Source organism: Balaenoptera ricei, chromosome 17 (genome assembly GCF_028023285.1).
Source record: "Balaenoptera ricei isolate mBalRic1 chromosome 17, mBalRic1.hap2, whole genome shotgun sequence".
Classification (NCBI taxonomy): domain Eukaryota; kingdom Metazoa; phylum Chordata; class Mammalia; order Artiodactyla; family Balaenopteridae; genus Balaenoptera; species Balaenoptera ricei.
This window is the reverse complement of record NC_082655.1, coordinates 15,573,139-15,599,495: the sequence shown is the minus strand read 5'-3', so window position 1 is coordinate 15,599,495 and position 26,357 is coordinate 15,573,139. Positions and strand designations below refer to the sequence as shown.

The window sequence follows — 26,357 nt, the reverse complement described above, 5'->3', positions numbered from 1 at the left end:
ACAGGAAAATACCCAATACAATTGATTGTTGTATGTTGACCTTATATCCTGACACCTTAAGAAATTCATTTATTACTACTAGTAGCTTTTTGGTAGATTAATTAGGATTTCCTAATTGCAGATGATTGTCATCTACAAATTAAGATGGTTTTCTTTCTTTCTAATTTGAATGCCATTCATTCATTTAGCTTTGCTGCACGGGCTAGAACATCTAGTACAATTTGAATAGAAGTGGTAAGAATATACCCTTGCCTTGTTCCTGATCTTAGAGGAAAAGCATTTCAGTCTTTCACTTTAAGTATGATGCTAGCTGTGAGTTTTTCATAGATGCTCTTTATTAGGTTGAGGAAGTTCCCTTCTATTTGTAGTTTGCTGAGAATTTTTATCAAGTATGGATGTTTGACTGTTCCATTGGATTTTTTCTTTTTTTTTTCTTTTTTGCATCTTTTGAGATGGTCATGTAGAGGAATTAAGTCCTTAAATACCAGTGATTGTTATCCTTACCCCCACTCCCAGCCACCTTTAGAGTTCTGTCCTAGGACCTCCTCTCTTACGTTCTACAAAATGAAAAGACCTGTACATTACAATGGCTTTAACTAACATCTGCGTGTAAATAACTTCCAAGCATATATGTTTCATCACAAATTCTCAACTGAAATTGAGACCAATATTTTCAGCTTCTAAATGTACTTTATCTACCAGGTTATCCTCCACATATATCTATGAAGATAAATACGTGTAAGATACAAATTCAATATCTATTCTCTTCTATTAACTGACATTGAATTAAATAGGATCCTTAATTTGAATTTATACCTTTGTATACCAACGAATATCTTTTAAATGTAGGGAATTCCCTGGTGGTCCAGTGGTTAGGACTCTGCGCTTTCCCTGCTGAAGGCATGGGTTCAATCCCTGGTTGGGGAACTAAGATCCTGCAAGCCGCTGGTGCGGCCAAAAAAATAATTAATTAAAAAAAAAAAGTCTTGGGCTTCCCTGGTGGCGCAGTGGTTGAGAATCTGCCTGCCAGTGCAGGGGACACGGGTTCGCGCCCTGGTCTGGGAAGATCCCACATGCCGCGGAGCAACTGGGCCCGTGAGCCACAACTACTGAGCCTGCGCGTCTGGAGCCTGTGCTCCGCAACAAGAGAGGCCGCGATAGTGAGAGGCCCGCGCACCGCGATGAAGAGTGGCCCCCGCTCGCCGCAACTAGAGAAAGCCCTCGCACAGAAACGAAGACCCAACACAGCCAAAAATAAATAATAAATAAATAATAAATAAATTTTTTTTAAAAGTCTTCATTAGAAAAAATCTTTTAAATGTAAAATCAGAAAAAGAAAATCTGAAAAAAAATTTTAAAATACTAAAGCCAAAACATTATAATGCAGGGTTTCTTAATCTTGGTACTACTGACATTTTGTGCTAGATGATTTCTTATTATGGGGGCTGACCTGTGCACTGTAGATATTTATCAGCATCCTTGGCATCAAACCCCCTAAATGCCAGTAGCACCCGCTATCTACCCCTCAGTTATGATAGCCAGAAATGTCTCCAGATGTTACCAAATATCCCCTGGGGAGGCGGCAAAATCATTCCCAGTTTGAGAACTACTGAGGCAGTTACTTGCAACAGATCAGTGCTCACACAGAGATCAACTAGAAGAACCATTTTTAAAAATCTGCTTGAAGGCATTGTGGAGCCTCTAAGAAACTAGGATATGATGAGTTTCCACTGCCTTCAAATAAATAAGCTGGGTGATGTGGTGGTGGATTTAATAATTTATAGCAACTAGTGATAGCCGTGTTGCTCATTCTTTCCCTTTCTGAAAAGAAATTGTTATTGCATACTGGATGTGTAAGAGCAGATACTTTTTTCACTTATAGGTTATCCGATACCAGAGTCAGTTTAAGACATTATAGAGAAAATGGCACATTCCCAGAGTTGAGTGCAGTCATTGCATGTAAACTTGAGCCCAATCCCTTGTGGTTGGGTGTCTTCCAAGATGCCCTCCCTTCTTCCAATTTTTGGCCATACACTTGGCCATACAGAATGGAGAGATTTACAAGTATCTCTTTCAGCTTAGTGTGTTCATGTAATAGAGGTTTGATAGATAAGTAGATGAGTCATGTGGTAACTTAAAAGTTGGTTAAGCCCTTCACCTTTCTTTTTAGTTCCTTCCTCCTGGGTAGAGTATGGATATGATAGCTGGGGCTGAAGCAGCCACTTTAGATCATGAAGTGACTTTGTGAATAAAAGCTACACATGATGAAGCAGGAGGATGTGAATCTGGGTCTCTGACTACCTTGTGGAGCATAACCTTTATACTCACGCTGGGAAACATGCCACGATAACTTTATATAAGAGAAATAAATTTCCATCTCATTTCGGCTACTGTTATTTTGGGGGTTTGTTACTTACAGCTAAACCTAATCTAAACTAACTAGAAAAGTTCAGGGCAGTGGTTCTCAAAGTATAGAAGTGTGGTCTGAAGGCTCCTGATTTTTTTAGGGAGTTCATGGGTAGAAGATGAACCACAAACCAATCAGCTTGAAGCAAAATGTGTGAAGTTCAGAAGTGATATAGAATGTGACATAGGAAGTGATACAGTTTTTATACAGTACTGATACAGAATGGGTTGGGAGTCAAGCCAGAATTCAAATACCTAGAAGGAAGAGCATAGTGATGTGGGTAGTAATGATTCACTCTTTAAACAAATCTCTGCTGTACATCTACCGTGTGTCAGGCACTGTACGGAGCATTAAGTATAGAGATGTAAGCAAGACAGATGAGATCCCATCCTCTGGGGCACTGACATTTAAAGCACAATTAGTCAGATCTTTTTCCTCTGATGAAATGTGGGCTCTTTACCTGAGTCGGTATGGAAGAAAGAACAGTTAAAGCTGTTAACAGGGCTTCCCTGGTGGCGCAGTGGTTGAGAGTCTGCCTGCCAATGCAGGGGACACGGGTTCGAGCCCTGGTCTGGGAGGATCCCACATGTCGCAGAGCGACTGGGCCCGTGAGCCACAACTACTGAGCCTGAGCGTCTGGAGCCTCTGCTCCGCAACGGGAGAGGCCGCGATAGTGAGAGGCCCGCGCACCGCGATGAAGAGTGGCCCCCACTCGCCGCAACTGGAGAAGGCCCTCGCACAGAAACGAAGACCCAACACAGCCAAAAATAAACATAATAAATAAATCATAAATAAAAATTAAAAAAAAAAAAAAAGCTGTTAACAATTAAAGAATGAACTAAATTAAGATTTGTTCTTGTTTGTACTTGTCCCAAGTAGCGGTGGGAAAGAAAATGTTTGATTTATATGCTTTTAAAGTAACAGTGTGGGACATAAAATACATTCTAAAAACTGCACTTTCCATTTCCATCAGTCTGAGGTTGAGGAAAAGAAGAGAAAATAAGGAAGAGAAAAAATACATTTGAGACATAAAGGAGACAGATACAGACACACTGCAGAATCAATACTGCAGAGCAAGAATGGTGGGGGTGGGGAGGTTGATATGCAAAAGGAAAAAATCTTAATTTTAATTAAGGTGCCTAACAGCTTTCTTTGACTCAACTACCTCTCTTAAACTCCACTTATATCTTGCATCTGCATAAATATTTTATAAGTGGTAAAGCACTATATAAATGTATAGCCTTCATATTATTAGCAGATACCAAATCTTTACTGAATTTCACAGTTCTCACAGAAAATTCCTTTATTGTACAGTTTTTGAGGGTTCCCCCCATCTCCCCCTGAAAGTAGTTCCTTTGAGTTTAACTCTTCAGTCACCATTCTCACATTTTACTCATTTAAACAAAGGTTTGACTTGTAGTTGTGGAGAAATTATATAATCTACCATATGCCTACTCCATCTTTTTAATCTTTAAAAGTCAATAAAAAATTGCTGAAATTTCTTTCATTCATAAACTTATCAATAGCATTAACCTAGGTATGACATCATAAAATTTCATATAAATACCAATACAAAACACCATGTGCTTCATACGGCTGTCAGTATAAGATCAATAGATCCTGAAAGTTCTGAAGCTTCAAAATTAAAATGTTACAAGTTCCTGCTTTAATTACTACTTCATTTCTAAACCTCAGGGGAGAAAAACTAATTTCAGTGTTACAACCCATATGTCAATAACATTTATTACTTTGGTAAAAACAAGTGATCTGTTAGTAAGGTTTCATTATGAGCACACAACAAACCCTAAATTACTTGCTGATAGGTTGGTTATCCACTGACTTTATGAATTCTAGGATAGCTTCCCCATGCTTCTGAGTCATTTCCATTTACTACTGTAAGTAAATATGCAGGGCATTAATATTAATATTTAAATATTAATATTTAGGCTTAATGCAGAAAACATGAATAATCAAAACAAACAAGGAAACTTCTTACATGCAATCCCACTCCTGGGCATATATCCGGAGAAAACCATAATTCGAAAACATACATGCACCCCAATGTTCATTGCAGCACTGTTTACAATAGCCAGGACATGGAAACAACCTAACTGTCTATCAACAGACGAATGAATAAAGAAGATGTGGTATATTTCTACAATGGAATATTACTCAGCCATAAAAAAGAATGAAATAATGCCATTTGCAGCAATATGGATGCACCTAGAGATTATCATACTAAGTGAAGTAAGCCAGACAAATATCATATGATATGGCTTATATGTGGAATCTAAAAAAAAGATACAGATGAACTTATATACAAAACAAACAGACCCACAGACATAGAAAACAAACTTATGGTTACCAAAGTGGAAAGGAGGCAGGGAGGGATAAATTAGGAGTTTGGGATTAACATAAACACACTACTATATATAAAATAGATAACCAACAAGGACCTACTGTATAGCACAGAGAACTATACTCAATATTTTATAATAAGCTATAAGGGAAGAGAATCTGAAAAAAAAATTATATATATATATATATATATATATATAAAACTGAATCACTGTGCTGTACACCTGAAACTAACACAACATTGTAAATCAACTATACTTCAGTAAAAAAAAAAAAATCTTACAATGCATTCCAAACTGAAATATATTTCATATGGTGGGGATTTTCTTAACACCAACCTCCTAGAATGTAGCGTGATACCTTCTCTTCCCAGATATCTGTGCTGTGTATGTTCTCACTTCTTTCAGGTCTTCCCTGACCACCCTGTATAAAAATAAGCACCCACGTATGACCACCGGTACTTTCTATCCCCCTTGTTTCATTTATCTCTGCAGAACTTATCACCACTATTTAAGTGTACATTTGCTTTCCTATATTCTCCTCCCCAACTCATGCCCCCCACAGAATAACCTTCATGAGAATACGGATGTTCTGGCTGTTCATTCAGAGCCTTGAACAGTTCCTAGTACATAATATGCAACCAAAAACACAAGATTTGTTCAATGGACTTGGAGATTTTAAGTACAATTCCCTTAAGTTGCAAGTGAGAAAATAACTCCATAAATATAGAGGCAGAAAGGAAACTGAACAGAGAACAGACGTTACAGAGTCCATGCAACTGATGTCCCAACTGCATAGTAAGTTGTTCAGAACACAGACTTCACACCTGGACAAAACCAGACTCTACTCCACTTATGAATAGTGACACCCTGGGCAAACTAACCTTTCCACGTCTCAATTCACCCGATACAAAATAGGGATGATAACAGCACCAACTTAACATTGTTATTACAGTGATTAAATGTGATTATGTATGTAAAATACTACAGTACATAGCAACAAATAAGTACTTAATAAAAGGGAGCTAACATTGTATTTACCATCATCATCATCATTGACATCATCATCTCACTCGGGCTCCACAGACTATTTTCTAATATTTCCCAAATAATTTATGGGTAAGACTGACTATCTAGCTTCTAAGTCCACACAACCAAGAAGCAGCAAATTAAAGAGAGAGAGAGCAATTGCCAGAAGTGACAGCAGCAAAAAAATGGGAGGAAAATGAAAAACTATAAAAACCAGATTCCCAAGGTACTGCATTACAGCACAATAACAATGTCCATAAAGATGACACTTAGCCACTAAGAAAAAGATTATATTATATTACATTTAATACACTCGTAAGATGGCAAGAAAATATAATTCTAAAATTAGGAAGATTTACTTCAAAATGGTTTACCTGAACTTTTGGTGTAAAAGATAAAACTTTCATTACCTTCAAAATTCACCTTCTGGAAAAACGGAGTAAAGTAAATGGGGTGTTATTACATAGAAGGCTTGGGTATCTCTGCTGTAAATAAATACCCATCAGTGTAATTTTCGCCAATCTCTCTATCTAAAGCTTTTTTGACATCCTATTAAAGATCAAATTATCTCAATATGGGAATCATCCTTCTCTCATAATGTGTAATGTTGTATCTCAAGTGTGGACTTCAGGGAAATGGTAAATAGTTCCATTTTACTGTCTCAGTGTCACTGCTACAACCCTGTAACAAATCTGCATTTATTAATCCTATTTCTTTTAAGCTACAGAATAACCAGGGTTTTCTGAGATTAGGAAGAAAATCAAATTTCAAAATCAAAACCACATTCCAAAATTTCTTAAAAGGTATTTTTCTTTGTTCAATTCCTTTGTAAAAACATTGGTCACCACTTAACATACAGTGCCAACAAAATGCACCCAATTTACATGCATAAACAAGTCAATAAATCATAATACACAGACAACATGAATTTCAAACAAAGAGTACTGACACAGCTCACGTTGCATTTAACCATAGTTATAGTTGCTCCCAAAAAAGAAACAGCTAATATGAGAAATAAGAATTCCAGTTTCAATCTGAAATAAAATTCCTCGTGACAAGTAATATGAAACAATGGTTATATGAAGTCATTATCTTAAAGGGAACCATTTTTCAGAAGTCACTTTGTGCAAAGCACCATACTAGTATAGAATAAGATCTTGAAAAAAATGTGTACCTTAGTTTAAGGACAAATGGGCTCCATTTTTTTTTTAACTAATTACCTGAATGATGCAAATTTTTATTGTGTCCATAAGTTAAAATACTTTTCAATATGAAGGTTATATGTTCCATATTTTGACATTTTAAATAATTCTACAGACGCTCAGCTAAAAAGATTCTGTAGGACTGGGTTATTTTCACGAGCAAAAAAAATGAAAGCACTCATCAAATGCCCTTTCTAAACTCACAGGCAAAGTTTCTGGATATGGGATTTAATTAATAAAAAGAAAATTTAAGCACCACAATAAAATATGTTTTTAGAGAACAGAAAGGACTGGCAATACAGTTAGGGACAAAAGCACTTAAACATTTACCCAAAAAAAAAAATTTTTTTTTAAAAAATAATCACTCTAATCCTATCATCTGAAATAATAAAATAAAAATTTTGGTGTGTCTGTGGTATTATGTGGAAGATACAAACCACAGTTCTATTTAAAATGTTAAGTTTTAAAATTCTAATTTGATCAAATGAGACTGTCATAGTATTTGTACATAATAAGAATGTTATATATTTATTTTTATATTCTATGATTAAAGGACACCACTAAAACCATTTTGAAGTACACAGAAGAGAATTTATGACAAATTGCCTTGTGAGAAAAAACAGCTCCTCTGAAAATAAGACCTCAAAGTAAATATGTGCAAATAAAACTTTAAAAATAAGGTAGCTGTAAATAGAGCCATCTTTAAGTTTCCCTTCTTTTGCATCTATTTAGCAAAATTAATAATTTCAGCGGCCCAAATAGTAACTTTAATTTCTGTTTTTCTCCCCCATGATGTGTTCAACTACTCTTACAGTTAAGAGTAATTTTTTAGCCTGTGTAACAGACCACATGCTAACAAACTTTAAGGGTTCATAAAATTAAAATTTATGATTCACAAGTATAGATATGAATCCTATCTATGCCTAAATCAGATACACAAGACTGGACATAAGTAACTTCAATCTAAAATATGATTTAAAGACCACAAAAAAAGAAAAGGGACCAAAAAAGGGAGAAAGAATTTCTCCTCATATGTCTTTTGACCACTAGGCTATATATACCAAAAAGCAAAACATAAAATATTTATTTTTCACCTCAAAAGAAGTTATCCAGAAATAAAATCCGCTAAAGAAGTTATAACAATGTCAAAATTATGAGTACTCAAACTCATTCAATTCAGATGAGAAGACATTTGGGGGGGAGAAAAGCCTTCCCAAACAGTATTATTTGTATTTTATTAACCTTACAAATATCACCTCAACTTCACCACTCATACCATAAACCTTCTTGACAGTTTCCATTTTATACTTCTGTGAAAAAAAAATTTTTTTGCCTCTTAATTTTCCAAGTGTTCACACCTTAATTCCACAATCCCCATTAAAAATACTCTAAAATAATGACTTTCCCTTAGGAGTCAGAAATCACTATGTATTATTCAAAACTGAGAAATTAAATTGGTAAAAAAACCAACTCAAAATAATACACTTGTTAACATATATGGTTTTATGTAGTAGGGAGACCACATAATTGTTCATCCTGATTAATCTCCGGCTCTTGAGACAATAAGGTCTGAAAATTAAAATGAGTGATAGGTACTTAAAATACTTAAAGTCTCTGTCCATTCTGAATAGATGTGAGAGTTTTTTTTAAATGACTGAAATTATATGATTGTAAATGTTTACTGTGAAACAGTACAAAATTGATGTTGCCAAAAAGAGTAAAAAAAATCTTTAACTGATGTTAAACATCTTCAGTAATTTGGAAAAAATCTTAAGGTTGAATTGTAACTATAAGGGAACAACAACAGAAAATGCTTTCATGCATGTACACATGGTAAGTAACAAATAGGCAAACCCCAAGTCAGCACAGCACATCAATGACTGATACTTAAATGATATTTTGGTGTATAAAGAAAGAAAAAGAAAAGGTAAAATGTTGACTGCCATTGATGAAAAAGCATTTCAACAATTTACACAAAAGTTTTTTAAAAAAGATGTCCTAAGAAAACCAAGCCACAATAAGTTAGTGTTTTCCATAATACATGCTGAATTAGTTGATCCCATTATCTATGCACTGTTACTGTCTTAATTCCTAAATGTTGTGACAGCATATTTAATAATTGAGGTACATTAGTTTACATCTTTTTATAGGTATCCTAAGAGAGTTAATTTTTCTTTTCCAGTTTTTCATCATCTTCACCTCCTCCAAAGAAAATCAAAGGAAACATTCCTAGAATGCAGCCAATAGTCACCCCAACAGCTTTGCCCTATGGAAACAAAAGAAAAGATTTTTTGACAGTTAATTTACCCCTGTAAGAGGAATCCTTGCTTAAGTATCTGATAAAAATTAAAAATTACTATGTACTATAAAATTCAACTGTGACTGTATTTCTTTTGATCATAGTAACTTAAATATAAAAATAATGTACAAAAGGTTCTAGAACAAATAATATGTAAAGTTCAAAGCAACAAGGAAAAAAAAATTTTTTTTCAAATTGCCATAAAAATAACATTAGAGGGGCTTCCCTGGTGGCGAAGTGGTTAAGAATCCACCTGCCAATGCAGGGGACACGGGTTCAAGCCCTGGTCCAGGAAGATCCCACATGCTGCGGAGCAACTAAGCCCGTGCGCCAACTACTGGGCCCGCATGCCATAACTACTGAAGCCCGCGCACCTAGAGCCCGTGCTCCGCAACAAGAGAAGCCACTGCAATGAGAAGGCCGCGCACTGCAACAAAGAGTAGCCCCCGCTCACCGCAACTAGAGAAAGCCCACGCACAGCAATGAAGACCCAATGCAGCCAAAAATAAATAAATAAATTTATTTAAAAAAATAAATTAACATTAGAGAAGTATTCAAGTAGAAAAACACTTTTTAAAAATGTCAGAGATAGGAAGAAAGGAAATATCTCACCAAGTACTCTCAACATATTTGTATTTGCTACCCTTTGTATATATTCCTTTTCAATATTTATCCCCATATACACCTAATTATATGTAGGTCTAATCATTATGTAAACATAGCTTTGTTTTCTGCCTTATTCCTTCCCCCCACAGCCACACATGTTATAATAAACTCCTTTCCAAACTGTTTCATAAACTTAATAAAAAAACTTCTAAATTCCACTGAATTGATGGACTTATAATCTACGTAAAGCTCTTTTTTTTTTTTTTTTCTCCCGGCCACACCGCGTGGCTTGTGGGATCCTTGTTCCCTGAGCAGAGATTGAACCCGGGCCCCATGCAGTGGAAGCACCGAGTCCTAACCACTGGACCACCAGGGAATTCAAGCTCTCCTTACCATTAAAAATCATTGCTACTTTTTCACCATTGCAAATGACAGAACAATAAACATTTCTGTGTATAGCTCCTCCTCAATGATTTATTTAAAAATCAAATAATATGAATATTTGTGCATAATCATAGGATACTGCCATGCTATCTATTCTAGACAAAACTGCAAATATGTGTATACCCATTGCAATATATTTATATGTATACGTACACACAATTTTTCTGCGATCTCACCTACATTAAAAAAATATTTTTTAATTTTTATAAATGATTTTTAAATGATGCATTCCTATGATGACTATTAAGGTTATACACTTTTGAATTAAGTTTTATGTCTTCATACAGACATTTACTGAGAATCTACAAAGTACCAAACTCTATGCTAGGTACCAGGGAGACAGACAGGGTCCAAGCAGATGCAGTCTGTCTCTCTCCGCTAGGAACTTCCAGTTAGTTTTCATGCTTTTCTACTTGCTAGTCAATATACTTGGAATTCTCTCATTCACCTAGTAAATGTCTCATCAATAATTTCAAAATAAGCTTAGATCTAATACTCACCAAGAAATCTCCACACCAAAAGAAATTTCTCTCCACAAAGAGTTAATTCTTTTCCTGGTGCTTCTGCTATATCTGGTGCATAACTCTATTACTGAATATGTCACACTAAATTATAATTTATTTAATATGTCTGGTTCCTTACCTACACAATCCTTAAAAAGAACTATAGTCTATTACTCGTTTTATGTTCTTCAGTCTCAGCACATAACTGATACTCCTCAACAGTAACTGAATCATACAAAGAATTTTTCAAAAATCAAGTATACCTACAAAAAATAGTCAATAAAAAATTACTGCTTTTCTGAAGCTGCCAAGGCTTGGACAGTTTTTGTTAAAAACTCCACTCAAATCAATTTTAGTCTCAAATTTCTCAAGGGACTGAATACAGTGTCTTGCTCTGGCTACCCAAATTCACCGTCATAAGCCATATAAAGTACTCACCAAATGTGTACTAACACGTGTTTGCCACATGTCAACTTGCTTTGGTGTGAGATCAGGAATTGATAGACCTAACCTGGAAGCCAAAGCTTCAACATAGCCTGCAAGTCTTTAAAAATACAAGAGGACAGAATATAAGTTTTTAAAGAGACACACTATGTCCTCACATAGGAAAAACTAATTACTACAAAGATAAGATAATTCTATACCTGTAATTGGCACTCTAGAAATGGTATAAACATTCTTTTACAACTTTCATCTTCATTGTGTATAAATATATTTGGTTTAAAATTTTTCAGACTGACATATTTAATACACAGGTAAATTAATTAACTTAGAGTAATTATTCTCTACCATTACCTTAAAAAGAACAATTAAAGGTATATAAAAATTTTTACAACACTTCTAATTTATTCATTTATTCCAAATTCAAAGCAAAGCACTTTAACATATAAGTTAATAACTATCATCAGAAAACAAAAATTTCCAAAATTTATCAGATTGATATACTAAGAAAAACAGCCTACAATTTTCAGGGCAATTGCAAGTATTTATCAATTCTAAGTTGCCATTGCTTATTGGATACAATCTTTAAGAACTGTAAGAAAGAAAAAAAATTGCCAATTAAACTATGCATACCATCAATTATAAGATGGATCCCAATGTCAGATATGTTAAGTTCTAAAAACCTGTGCAACTAAGATTGATAAAATGTGGTATTTGTTACCTAATGCTATTTTTAAAAGTCAGAGGAGAAGTAGTTCTTAAATATAAGACTCCCAACAAATCTTTATCTCTAATAAAAAAATAATTGTTTAATGATACAATCCAAAACCAAATGGCCTTAGAGATCTATTAGATCATTTGATTCTATTAAATATAGAAAGCTGTCACAGTAGCTATATAATATTATCATTATTAACCTTAATGTTGGAAACTGGGAAATGGAATGTTTAAGGGGTAATATCATTATAGGTTTATGTCAGGAATTCCAGGAATATAAAATCTCTGCTTTGGCCCAGAACAAAGAAACTGTGTTTTTAACATTAGCTTTGGCCCCAAACTCCAGTGCAGAAGTCTAATATATAGAGTTAGGTCATATATAAAGCTGCTTTTCTCCAGATTATAGGGCTAAGGAGACCTCTACTAGACTCAGATCCAAATCTCAAAACTTACCATTCTAATGAACCAAAAAAGGAAGAAACAGACCCAAAGACTGAGCAAGAGAAAATATGTTTATCACAAAAATTAATGCCAACTTAGTCTAATTTATACTTCCCAGGCTTCCCCAAGCTCAGGAAGCAGCCCAGGCCATCTGCCACTTAGAAGAGAGAATGTAAAACAGAAAGAGAGAAAGCTGGCCTTTTCCAAGTAGGCATCCTCAGTTTGTTTCATCATTCCTGCCACATGGAATAAAAAGAGGAAAAACTAGCCAAGTCCCTGTATGTTTTGGCCATTATTCTCTGAAAATTCCTCTCCCTAGAAAACATGCCCAGTCAGTATCCTCACATTTGAGCCATATTTCTCATCTTTGGGTTTAGTGGGAGGAGGGTGGGGCTGAAATAATGATAGGGGTTCTTACTTTTAGTCCTGTCTCACCCTTGGAAATGTTTATAAAATACATATAAACACTTCAGTAAATGAAAATTCAACTTACCTTATGGTAGTTTTAGAAAAAATTTTGCACATATCAGAATTGCTTGAGAAGATTATTAAACACAAATGTCAGGGTCCCATCCCCAGAGACACTAATTCTGCATGACTGGGATGTGAGCGAGACATCTATATTTGATGCACACCAAAGATTTAGTGCTATTGATTTAGAAACATTAAAGTTAAAAATTTAGTTATAAAACACACATGCAAAAATAAATGTCCCTTTTTAAAATCCTTCTCAATTAAAGGAGAATGGAGAAGAGAAATAGAGCAAGTACACACATGCACAAATGAATAAATGAATGAACTTACCCAAGACCAGCTAAATCTGACACAAGGTTTCCCAAAGCAGCAGCTAAAAAAATGAAAAATGGACAAGTGAATTATTACATAGAAGTCAGAAAAATCAATAAAGCACTGCTCTGGAAGAGTTATCACATTTCTAAACTACAATGACAATATCCAAAGTAGTTCATTCGACAGCTCTGAATCTTGAGATCTCCAAAATAGAACACAATATTTCTGAGATTATAGTATTCTACCTCCATCAAGTAGTAGGTTTTTTCTAATGTGGTAGCCAGTTTCCATTTTGGTTTCAGTATTAAAACACCTGTACAATATTTTGTAGTTTAACTTTCAGAAAATATTTAAGGGAATTTGAATACTTGAAAGTTAAAGAGTAAAGCTATATGTACAGCTGTGACATTCAAGAAAATCAAGGAGAGGAAATGTCTCTTTCATTAACTCATCTACTTCACGTGTTCCATAGAATAAAACAACACAGAATCATTCCCAAATGTCACCATCATGAAGAGTACAGTGGTATTTGGGGGGAAAGAGGAGATAGAACCAAATTAGATGTTCAATCTTGTATTTCCTTCCTTGACTTTTCTGCCCAACTTGAAAATAAATAATTTGATAGAGAAAAAGAGTAGGAAGGTTTTAGGGTAACACTGAATTCAGAGAAAAAAAATTTTAATATAGTCAATCTAGTAGATTATTGTTACCCATTAACTAACTTAAAGTACCTAAACTTTCTCAGAAAAATATGTGCTACATATACGAAATTAAAAATTAGAGGAATAGGATTACGTAGATAAACTAAGAGACATCTCAGTAAATAAACTCATTCAAATAAAGTATCCTCTTCTAAACCTAACCTACTAAAATGTTTCATAAATATACAATGGAATAATAACATTACTATTATTAAATACCTGCCATAGTTGAAATTCCCAAAATAACTCCAATAGATAACTCAATATGGGTTCCCTGAAAAATGATTACAAAGAAATTAATCTTAAAAATTAAAACTGAAGTGACTATCAAAGAATAGCAAAACATTAATAAAAAGAGGTAAAATAATCAATGTGTTATCAGCAAAATTATATATATAAAATATGCATAAATATACACATATACTATAGCAATTCACTTAATTATTAAATATTGGGTTGACCAAAAAGTTCATTCGGATTTTTCCATAAGAGGTTATGGAAAAACCCAAACGAACTTTTTGGTCAACCCAATATATGCATTCATGCAGAAATAACATCAATATTTTATTTATTAAAATTAGGCTTTCATAAAAATAAAAAATAGCAACACACATAGCAATATAATTCATAATTAATAATCTAGAATTTATATTTTCTTACCATAGAAAGTTGTTTTAATGCTTTTAACACAAAGACAACCAACTCATCTAAATTTTAAATTCTGAATGATACAACTATACTATTGATATTTACCCTATAAAAGATTTAAAAGACAGACAAAACCAGTTTCTAGGGACCCAAAAAATCAGACTTCAAAAATTATCCTTAAAACACTTAGTTCTTTAACCGTTAAGTAATGAGACTGTATGATTCATTTATAAGCAACAATAGCATTTAATACAATAGAGCTACAGCAAAAATGAGGTTCCACTGTATTTCCACTGAATTTATTGAGAGTTTAAGATTTTCTATGTCTATCTCATTTCTCTCAAGAAAAGAGGGGCTCGTATTTTTACTTCTACTTTAAAGAGAAGGAACTGAAGTGAAGAAGATTAAACCATTCTAATGGATTATTGCATAGAATAAAGAAGAAATCCTACAATCTACTGTGCTAATTCAGTTCTAATCCTTACACAATTCGGCCATAAGTGGACTTAATTTCAAAAGCTCTCTTGAATACTGATGCTTGAAAATTTCTAAAACTTTTTAAAAAATCTCAATACTACTTATGGAGAATAAAAAAGAATGCCCTACAAATCTCAATGATATTTGTGGAGAAAAAAAAAAAAGAATGTCCTATCTGGTAATATAGAAATATTGTATTACTCAATTATTTACAAAATTGAAGAGAAGCTAAGTTTAATTTCCTCAATTTTCTTTCCCCTAGGCCTGTTGATTCCACTCCTTTAAAATATAATTCTTGTAGAGTATGGACCAAACAGCATGATGTACAAAAGTCTCCCAGGCACTTAAAGTTACAAGGTTGTAAAGATACCCAAAGAAACAGATTTCTGAAGAAGAAAACAGGCATGAAGAAGTATCTTTATATATGGAATCCAAAAAATCAGGAGCATTACTATAGAAGAGAAGCACTTGACAGCTATAGTGTATAAAAAAATAAATACAGCATCTTTAACATCAATGAATCATTAGAAATGAATCATTAGAAATGACCCCCCAAAAATCTGTTTGCCAATACATGTATTTATAAAGCATTTAAGTGCTTAATCATTTGGTTGAATTTAAGAACGCAAAGATCCTTCAAACAGCATGAAAAGCCTCATATAAAGTCAAGGTCGGTTTGAAGGCAATGGACTATCCACTCCTTTCCTTTTTCCCATAGTTACATCAAATTTTATGTTAACAGGTGAGGTAGAAATTATAAATAAACCTAATACTAGTTGTCTTAAAGTTATACTTGGTTCATCACCTTAATATGATTAATCTATGCTAGAATTTTAATCAATTCTATCCTAATTAAATTGTAAGACAAATAATCCCCCAAAACCCACTATAAGTTATAAAAAGCAATCCCAATAATATAAAAATTTAATAAAAAACTATGAAATCAAAAGCTTAGTATGAACAGCAGCCAAGAATAAAGGTCAAGCCTACTATGAGAAGTTATATAGGAATTTGTTTACATGACTACAACTAGGGTGGCAGTTAAGAGAGTATACCGAACGGGAAAAACATCAAATGGCATGATAGAAAAGAAGAATGAAATATCTTCTTGACTTACTATCTTCAAACAGTCATAGCTATCCTACAATGTTTGGAGGCAATCAGTGTTTTGTTTTGTTTTTTTTTTTTTAAAAAAAAAAGGTGAAAAACATTCTTAAGATAATAATGTTCACTTATTTCCCTTTTCATAGATCCTACAGTTATATTATTTATGGATTTTAGTCTTAGCAGTCTATTAAAAAGCCTCTTTGGAAAATTTAACTGTTTTTGAATTATTTTGCAATTATCACAGGATAATATTTTTTGCCATATCTATTACTCTTAATCAGGTTTAAGCCAGTAGTTTAATTATTTATTTCAGTACTATATAAATAAAAAACGGGTGATACGTTCCTGAAACTGGATTTCAATGTAAACCAGAAAAACAAATATTACTGAATTAGAGTCAACCATCTCAGGCCTGGAAAAATAGTCCACTCTCAGTTACACTAGTAATGAGACACAGGCCTGAGTAATACAAAATAGGAACATTACAATAATTTGACTCTAGAATGTGGTTGTTCTGTTTGTTTTGTCTTGTTGGTATCTGTATTTAAACACAGATATCTGTTACTTTAGATATTTATTTCAAAGAAATAATAAGACCATACTGTGAAGGTCTTATTCAGGATCTAAGAAACTACCCAGTTTCCCTATTCTGATATCTCTTCAAAATCTCCCTGCACCCCTCTTTATGCAAAATATATCATCTCAACACTTCCCTGTAGCAAGGACAGTCTTTCATCCTTTGAATATCTAAGGTCTGCCCAACTGAGGTGAAAAAAACAAATGATTATTAAGATGGTAGAACGAGAGGTACCAGCTGTCAATAAAGAGAATCTAAAATATTGAGTGTAAAAATGAAACAGAGAAGCTTTAATTCAGACAATCTATTCAAGAACACATCAAATCTTAAACTATATAGCTTATAAATTCATCATAGTGGGGATTTCATTACAATTAGACTTTATTTACATTAACTATTTAAATAATCTAACCAACTCAAGGTTTTAGTAATTTCAGAAAAGGTAGTATGGTATGGTTGAATAAGTTTCTCATATTCACAGATATATAAAATAGCCAAATTGATTCTTATATACATAATAGGAAAATGTCATAATCAGTCAAAAAAACTAGCGTTTTGAAATTGTATTTTAGAGGCTCTTACCAGACTACTTTGCTAAAGAATTATGTATCTAATGGGTGCTTATCACCTTCAAATTATGTGCATGCTACAGTATCTTCTGTGACTGCTTAAGGAGCAAGATACCTTCCTGCTGTGTGAACCCTGTGTTTCCTCAACCAGGTGAATGTCTAGACTTTCTGGATATCTGATCCCTATCAATCTGGACATAAGGTGAGACTACATACCAAAGAAAACCATTCTTGAATGAACCAATTTTAGATATTTTTTAAGCAAATTTTATAATCCATACTATGTAAATTATACTTTTATCCCTATTTTGAAACTAAATATTCTATTTGTATCCATCTATAGTACATGTGACCTCCAAAACACCGAAACAAAAAACAAAAACAAACAACAACAACAAAAAAAACCCTGGCATCTCTCAAATATATTTCCCTCACATTCAATAATCCTAAAATCATTCCATTTCTTTTTTGAGCGGTCTCCTACAAAATATCTAGAATTTATAGACCTTTTTAAAAGTTTGAGTCAGTGAAGAGAAGTGGATAGAGCACTGGGCAGTTTCAGAAGACCTGCATTTTCATCATGACTTTATAATCTGGATCCAATATTGGTTATCTAGTGACAAAAAGTGTCACAGAAGAGTAAGAAAGATAAATCAGCCATCCCTGAGACTAAACAATACTTGCAAGAAACAACCTTAAATTAAAATGACTTCAGCAAAGGAGAACTTTTTAACACTACGATGGAACAAAGACTGAAGGGTTCATTATTCACAGTATTCTGAATTGAAACTTAAATCATCTTTGGGTTAAATGGATAGACTGTATATCCAAACACCCTTTAAAACATTTTTGTATGGGAAAACTGGACAAGGAACTAATTAATAACATACACATGATGAGAACTGCTGATACAATGAAATAACATTAGAAAATTTTACATACTTTATTCTTTAGTAAGAATGTTGAAACTAGAACAGGATAAAATAGACCCAATAAATATGTGTTTATTATTGTCAATGCTTTACCAAAAGTCTTGATGATTAATAGATATGATGTCTTAAAAACTGAGCTACAGTCTAATTAACCTGAAATATAGTTTAAAATAGCCTTGTTCATTATGATATTAATTAAAACTTTATAGCTACAATATGTAAATTATTAGGAAAATTTAGACCACATTAATTTCTTTATTAACTCAAAATAGAAGGGTTGAAAGAACTTACTGCAACAATCATAATTGCATTATCCAAAAAGCCAAACCCTATGAAAGGAATCGCATTGTGGATGAATACTGAAAAACATCAAAAACAGAAAAATATGTTTTAAGATTTCTATAATTTTAAAATGACAAAAACAGACCATATGATTAAACTCTCATAAATAGATTTGATTTAAGTTTTGGAATTTGCTTTCCATTCCCCATAGACAAAAGATTCTGCTTGTCCTCTGTTTATATACTTGGTGGAAGATATACTGGGGAAAAAACAAAATAAAAAACACATAACATGTAAAATTAATTGTTTTAGGCTTTTGTGTTTCCTTATTGGCAACGCACACACGTACAAATTACATACAGTTAATGACAGAACAAATAAATACATGAGTACCATGTTTTACCTGTTAAATTACTATTGACATCAATCTTTTTCTCTCTTAGACCTAACGACTGATACCATAAAATTGATCTCCATATTAGAAATAATAAAAAGTGTTGTGAATCAAATATCAGGGAAGCTATCTGGTCACTTACACTCACTAAACAATTTTTTAAACAAATGTTAGGAAAATGTGATTATCTCATCTGTCTTAGACATCTGTGTTCAAAGTCCTCTTTCCCCCATCAACACATCAGTATCCCTGATAGCTTTCACCAAATAAAACAAACAATATTTGATTTAAATGAAAATGTAACTTGATCTCTTCCTACCAAAGGCACATCTCACCCTACCTATCTAGTACATAATCTGAATGACCTGAGAAAACAGAAGTGTAACTAGGAAGAACTAATACCTATTTTAAAAATATATTTAGCTTCATTTTTTTTCCTATTTACATCTTCAGCACACTGCAAAATGCCTAGTGCAAAGTAGATGCTCAATAAACATTAGTTAAATAAGTTGAGGACAACTAACTTGGAAAGGAAGAGAATTCCAGATTAAGAGAATTGAAGGAAGACTGTGAAACAGATTAAAAGCTGGGGATAGTTAAGACTTTATTCTAGTTATTCTATAAATTTGCCAAGGTATAGTCAACATCCATTCAACTGAGGACTTTTTAAAAATAAACATCAAGGCTCTGAGTTTTATACCACATCCAAAAAATAGTCCCTTAAACCAATTGGTTATATATGTGTTCAGTGCCTTTAGATCTTTTTTCTTTTAATGCAGTTAAGTCCACAGAAAGTATAATTAAAATATAATCCAGAAGTTATGAAAATTTGATACCACTCTACCCCAATCAGGGAAGGCTAATAACCAGTAAAACAAGAAACATTTCTACCCACAAGCACTGTCGAAGACTAAGATCAAGGGGGAAAATAGTATATATCCTAGGTCATTTCAGAGTTCTTCTTGTTATCACATAAGAATGTCCCAGGTAAAAAGCAGCATCTTTTAAATTATAAAGCATATTGTTTTAAAAGTTATGAAAGATGATAAAAATCAAGTGGCACATTAATGAAATGGGATTTTTTAATTAAAGAGTCTAGACTTAGTTCTTTGACTTTTGCCTAGATCCAGCTGCTTAATGACCAGACATTCAAAATTTTATAATAATCAGCTTCTAAAACACATACAGAATTTCAAAAAAATATTACAGATTTGACATGTCAAAAGAATATAATGAAATTTTAAAAATTCACCATATGAAACATTTACAGTGAAAAGAGAGCTACTTAAATGTATATCTGGAGAGAAGACTCTCCAGACATCTCAATCATCTTTGAAATGTAAATATGGCAAAGTAACTATGAAACCTTTGGGATTACTAAACATTTTAGGGTTAATTTGATGGCATCTCTAAAACTGGCTAGTTATAAATATCTTAAAATTAGGTGTCAAGGTTATTAAACTAAGTTTAAGATTAGACTAATTGCTATCTTAGTAAAAACTTGGTCATAAAACCAAGGCATGTTGCTACACGGCTATAATAATTACCTGGAACTATAAAATATATTATGCTTTGATGTTTAGACCTAAGTAAATGTGTCCTGTAAATAAAAATTTATTTTCATTCCAAAGGAAAATTATAAGTTTCAGAAAGTCAAATAAACACGTACTGGACACTCCACAGGGCACTTGAGATACAAAGATACTTGGTTACCAGCCCTCAAGAAGTTTGGGTATGATAACACAGCCATATAAGCAGGTAATTTCAATATGACCCCCAGAATGGTAATAGCATTATACAGTGCTATGGATATTGATTGTATGAATCCAGGCTAGAAGAATAAAAAAAGATTACCTGGGAAAGAAACATCTTAAAGAATTCTTAAATTGTTTTGATAGCTGGGAAAAGTTACTTATTTCTAATACAAATTATATTCTCCCTCTGAGAGTAAAAAGAACTATTAAAAAGAACTGGCTACTAAATTTTAATTATACAAGTTTGCTCTCCAGCATGTAATGATATCCTACCAATTTCTTCAGTTTCCTTTGGGAAATATTATTCTCTAACTCAGTAGTTGTTAGCAAATCACATCTAATATTTAGCTTTAACTTACAACCTATTCAAATTCACTGCACCGCTAAATAATTCTCTTCTTCCACTGTCTTTATATTAAGATCCCAAACTATTTTACATTACTTTGGTATTAGCCCTTGAATATTTATTCCAATCATAATAAAGAAAGCACACCAGCAGCATTGTAAAGCTCTTCTTCCTGGTGGTTTAAAATGAACTTTACTGTCTTCATTATTACAAACAACAAATCAGAGTATTTTCTCCACCAAAGAAAATAGCCTAGAAATTCTAGTTCTGAAATTACCCAACTTAAATCCAAACTAAACATACCCTTTTTCTTGGGAATTAAGAAAACCTCTACTATAATTCTATCTCTAGATGGTAACAATATTTAAACAATAATAGATATGGTTAACAATCTTAGAAATTCCATAATACTGTAATATGTCTTAAACCAAGTTTACAAACTTTTTGCTTCAGCATAATAAATAAGATAATCCACTCTATCTGGAATGATTTAACTTACTGACTTCTGTACTATTAATGAGTAACACAGTTATTTCAAGTCCAAAAGACAGATGCACAAATATTTAACAATTATAGAACCATTACCATATCTCAGCTGTCCTGGGGTGGGTGGTAGAGCTTCCAATTTTTCTGAAGGGGAAAGAAAGGGTGTGGTCAAGAATTAGTTACTATAGCATGATTTCTTTTTTATTACAATGAAGAAAATACCAGCAGAATTACAAAGTGAGAGAATAGCAGAGTTTTTCATAAATTATCTTTAGGTTAATGGATCAAAGTTATCCATACAGGAAATATTACTTGGTATAGATTAAATTACAAAGCTAGAAAACAAAACTGAGCTTTAGTTACAGGCCTACCATGGACCCTATAGCCCTGAGTAAATCATTTGCTTTTTGGTTTTTTGTAAGTCCTTGTATCTATATAATGAGTCTGTTCACACAAATTACAGTGAAAAAAAAAAAAAAACTTCAGAAATATAGCCACCCTTCTTGAAAATGGCAACCCTAAATGACTTAAGAAATATACACCCAAACAAACACTGATAATACTCAAGTAGACCTAGATGTCCTTTAAAAATAGGAAAATAATATTTTAAAGCAATGTATTACACCAGTAACTTCACCAGATTGTGTTATGTTCCTTAATTAATATCCCTAGATAATATACTGAATATTTTGAGTTTTGAAACCTATACTACTGGATAATTAGAATATTCTACACAATAAAATGACCCAAAAGAGTAGAGTATCATTCAACAAATAGCAATATTACTTATAATATATGTCATAATAAACACAGAAAGTTTTCCCAAGTATATATATCAAAGTAAGTAACTTCAAGTGCCATCATTAAATCTAAAAATTAACAGTTATTACAAAGAATCTACCTACCTAATCGCATAACAATAAACAACTCACCATTTATAAGGAAGAGTAAGCTATGGTAAAATGGCAGAGAATTCCACCTTCTTTATCCTCACTCAATCCAACAGAAGTAACTGATAACCTATACAGAAGAACCCAAACCATGGATCGCTCTGCTCTAAAGATTTAGTACAAACAACTGAAGTGTCCAAGGAAATTCATTACAAACTGGATATATATTTTCTAAAATATTTATTTATAATCTATGACAACATAAGAACTGAAGAATTTATTTTTTAAAAAGGAAAAAGCAAATAAATCTCCATTAATAAGCTATATAAAAAGGAGTATGAATCATATTAGTAAATGTTATTTTACTAAAAAAGCATATAGTATCATAAAGACTTTACAATAAGAAATACGCTAAAACCTAGAGTTTAGGCAATTACTGAATTATTCAGAAAGTTCTAAGAATGCAAGTTTAAGTTTTGTTTTTCCTTTTTTAGAACAGTTAAGAAATGAAGATATCCTAAAACTTTGTAGAATTTTACATCTGCTTATAATATACTTTCCATTCTTTGACTAGCACTGTTACTTCAAAATCTACTTTGAAAGCATGCAAATAGTTTTCCAAATTTTTAACAAGAAATATAAGATATCACTGTACTTCCACAGAGTTTTCTGGTGAAGTAAACATGCAAAAGTGGTTACATACCAGAACTATTTCCTAGTTGCATTACTCTCATCATCACTACAGTTCTGACACTGTGAGGAGAAGTCCTTGTCAGTTGACTGGAACGTCTTGAAATACCTAAAAATTCAACAAGCAGGACCTTCCCAGTATAATGAGAATATACAGAGTCCTTGCTTTTTCTTCTTCAAATTCCTTACATATTGAGCAAAATATTTTAAATATTTTACAACTCCTAAGACAAAAGGATAAGGGCTAGGCAAATGTATAACGTGTAGCGGTAAAGAGGAAAAAAAAAATCAAATAATGTAACCAGTATTCCTAATCTGTCTTTCCAAGTACACATAAGGATTAAAAAATTAAAGGTAATGAAAAATAATGTTTTTTAAAGATAGAGAAAAAGGAAGAAATATAAAGTAAAGGAGACAGAGCAGGGAAGAAAACCACTGGCACAGAGATTAAAGTAAAATCAAAGCACAGATTTTTGCCTCCTGCATCATAAAGAACCTAAGGAGTAATAAGAGTAAATATGAAAGGAACATTTCCTAGAAAGTGAAAATTTTAATGGAAAGTATCTATCAAAAATTGTGAATCATAAATTGATCAGTTTGAGGATTCTGACACTATAAATTATCTTCTTTACTACGTTAACTGAAAGAAAGAAAAATACATATCAGAAGTTAAAGGGCTTCCCTGGTGGCGCAGTGGTTAAGAATCTGCCATCCAATGCAGGAGACACGGGTTCGAGCCCTGGTCCGGGAAGATCCCACATGCCGCAGAGCAACTAAGCCCGTGCGTCACAACTACTGAGCCTGTGCTCTAGAGCCCACGAGCCACAACTACTGAGCCCGCGTGCCACAACTACTGAAGCCCGCGTACCTAGAGCCCGTGCTCTGCAACGAGAGAAGCCACGCAATGAGAAGCCCACGCACAGCAACGAAGAGTAGCCCCCTCTCACTGCAACTAGAGACGGCCCGTGAGCAGCAACAAAGACCCAACGCAGCCAAAAATAAAACCAATAAAATAAATAAATTTTAAAAATAATTAAAAAAAAAAGTTAAAAACATTAGATGTATAACACACAGCAAAACTCAATCTTGGAAATAAGCCCAAGGTTTCAGCAATCTATACAAGTTTTAAAATGTCATGGCTGCCAATTTAACCCCACTGAAAATAGTCATAATAAGCCCCAAAGCTTTATTTCCCTACATATACATCTTAACCATAAAATTTTTCTTCTGACATATGGTAAACTATGTACACTTACATGGAAATGTATTCTCATCTACTGTTTTATTAAGCAGACTTTGGAGTTAGAAAAACCAGTTCTTTCAGTTACTCTGTGTGTGTATGTATGTGTTACATGCATCATAATTTCTCTCTTCTTTTCTAAATATTTTAAAAGAAGATGACTATTAAGATTGTACATCACCACACCATATTCTCCAACCATTTTTAGCTTAAGAAATCCTGGTTCTACTTCCAATACTGGCTGAATAATCTTCTATCAGACCAATCCTCCTGCACAGAACAACTATAACTATAAATAAATATCTGAAAGCACTGGAAAATGACCAAAAGTAGGTTGATTCTGGAGAGGAATCAACACTTAGAAGAAAGAATGGAACTAAATGAGTTACCCATTTAACTCAGCTTTTGGCCTACTCCACAACATGTAGACCAACTAAAACTCTTAATAAAAAAACTTCAGTCTTTCTGGCCTAAAGAAGTAGTGGGCAGATAAAAAGAAACAAACTTGAGTTATTTGTAGTGAGGTGGATGGACCTAGAGACTGTCATACAGAGTGAAGTAAGTCAGAGAAAAATAAATACCATATGCTAACACATATATATGGAATCTAAAAAAGAAAAAAAAAAGAAAAAAAAAGAAAAACAGGTTGTGAAGAACCTAGGGGCAGGAAAGGAATAAAGACACAGACGTAGAGAATGGACTTGAGGACACGGGTAGGGGGACAGGTAAGCTGGAACGAAGTGAGAGAGTGGCATGGACTTATATATACTACCAAATGTAAAATAGATAGCTAGAGGGAAGCAGCTGCATAGCACGGGGAGATCAGCTCGGTGCTTTGTGACCACCTAGAGGGGTGGGATAGGGAGGGTGGGAGGGAGACCTAAGAGGGAGGAGATATGGGGATATATGTATGTGTATAGCTGATTCACTTTGTTATAAAGCAGAAACTAACACACCATTGTAAAGCAATTATACTCCAATACAGATGTTAAAAAAAAAAAAAGAAGTAGTGGGCAGGGTGCAAGGTAACCAAAGCCACTGGAAAGTGAGAGGGGAGTCCTGGAAAGAATAAAGTCAGAAAGGAGGAGCCCTAAATTCTGTATACACATTTGGTTCAAATATATGGCTGACCTGTAAACCACGCTTGTGCAGGGAAAACTCCAAAAATCTCAGTTAAAGGTAAAATAACTGAAGATTTGAGCTGCAGCCCAAGAGACAGAGTTTGCAATTTGAGCCTAACAATTAACTGCATGCTAAAACAAATAAACAAAAGTCAATATTTTTCAGAAGAATGAAACAGAATGCAGAGTCTCTGCAACATAATAATCATAGCAATGACTAGGATACAATCCAAAATTACTACACAAACAGGAAAACCTGACCCATTTTCAGGATAAAAAACAATAGAGACCAATTCAAAAGTGACTCAGATATGCATATGTATGTATAACTGTATCACATTGCTGTACACCAGAAACTAACACAACATTGTAAATCAACTATACTTCAATTTTTTAAAAAGTGACTCAAATGTTAGAAATAGCAGACAAGCTCTTGCGAGAGCACCAGAATCACAACTGGCTGCTGGACAATCATCGACAGGAAGACACTGGACTTCACCAAGGAGGATACCCCACGTCCAAGGACAGAGGAGAAGCCACAGTGAGACGGTAGGAGGGGTGCACTCAGAGTAAAATCAAATCCCATAACTGCTGGGTGGGTGACTCACAGACTGGCCAAAACTTATACCACAGAAGTCCACCCACTGGATTGAAGGTTCTGAGCCCCACGTCAGGCTTCCCAACCTGGGGGTCTGGCAATGGGAGGAGGAATTCATAGAGAATCAGACTTTGAAGCCTAGTGGGAATTGATTGCAGGACTTCGACAGGACTGGGGGAAACAGAGACCCCACTCTTGGAGGGCGCACACGGAATAGTGTGTGCATCGGGACACGGGGGAAGGAGCAGTGACCCTGGGGGAGACTGAACCAGACCTACCTGCTAGTGTTGGAGGGTCTCCTGCAGAGGCG

The 26,357-nt window shown here is 33.7% G+C and overlaps 1 protein-coding gene across 1 annotated transcript in view; it reads right to left on the bottom strand.

The window, feature by feature from the left end:
- Nucleotides 1-3,684: 3,684 nt before the first annotated feature.
- TMEM65 (transmembrane protein 65) overlaps nt 3,685-26,357 on the bottom strand; it is a 56,515-nt gene continuing 33,842 nt past the window's right edge. The window contains exons 2-7 of the mRNA XM_059901504.1: nt 21,608-21,652; nt 18,538-18,605; nt 14,156-14,210; nt 13,251-13,293; nt 11,286-11,391; nt 3,685-9,261 (exon numbers count right to left, since the gene is read on the bottom strand). Coding sequence (XP_059757487.1) covers nt 9,160-9,261; nt 11,286-11,391; nt 13,251-13,293; nt 14,156-14,210; nt 18,538-18,605; nt 21,608-21,652 — 419 coding nt within the window. The 3' untranslated portion in view covers nt 3,685-9,159. The remainder of the gene's footprint in view (nt 9,262-11,285; nt 11,392-13,250; nt 13,294-14,155; nt 14,211-18,537; nt 18,606-21,607; nt 21,653-26,357) is intronic.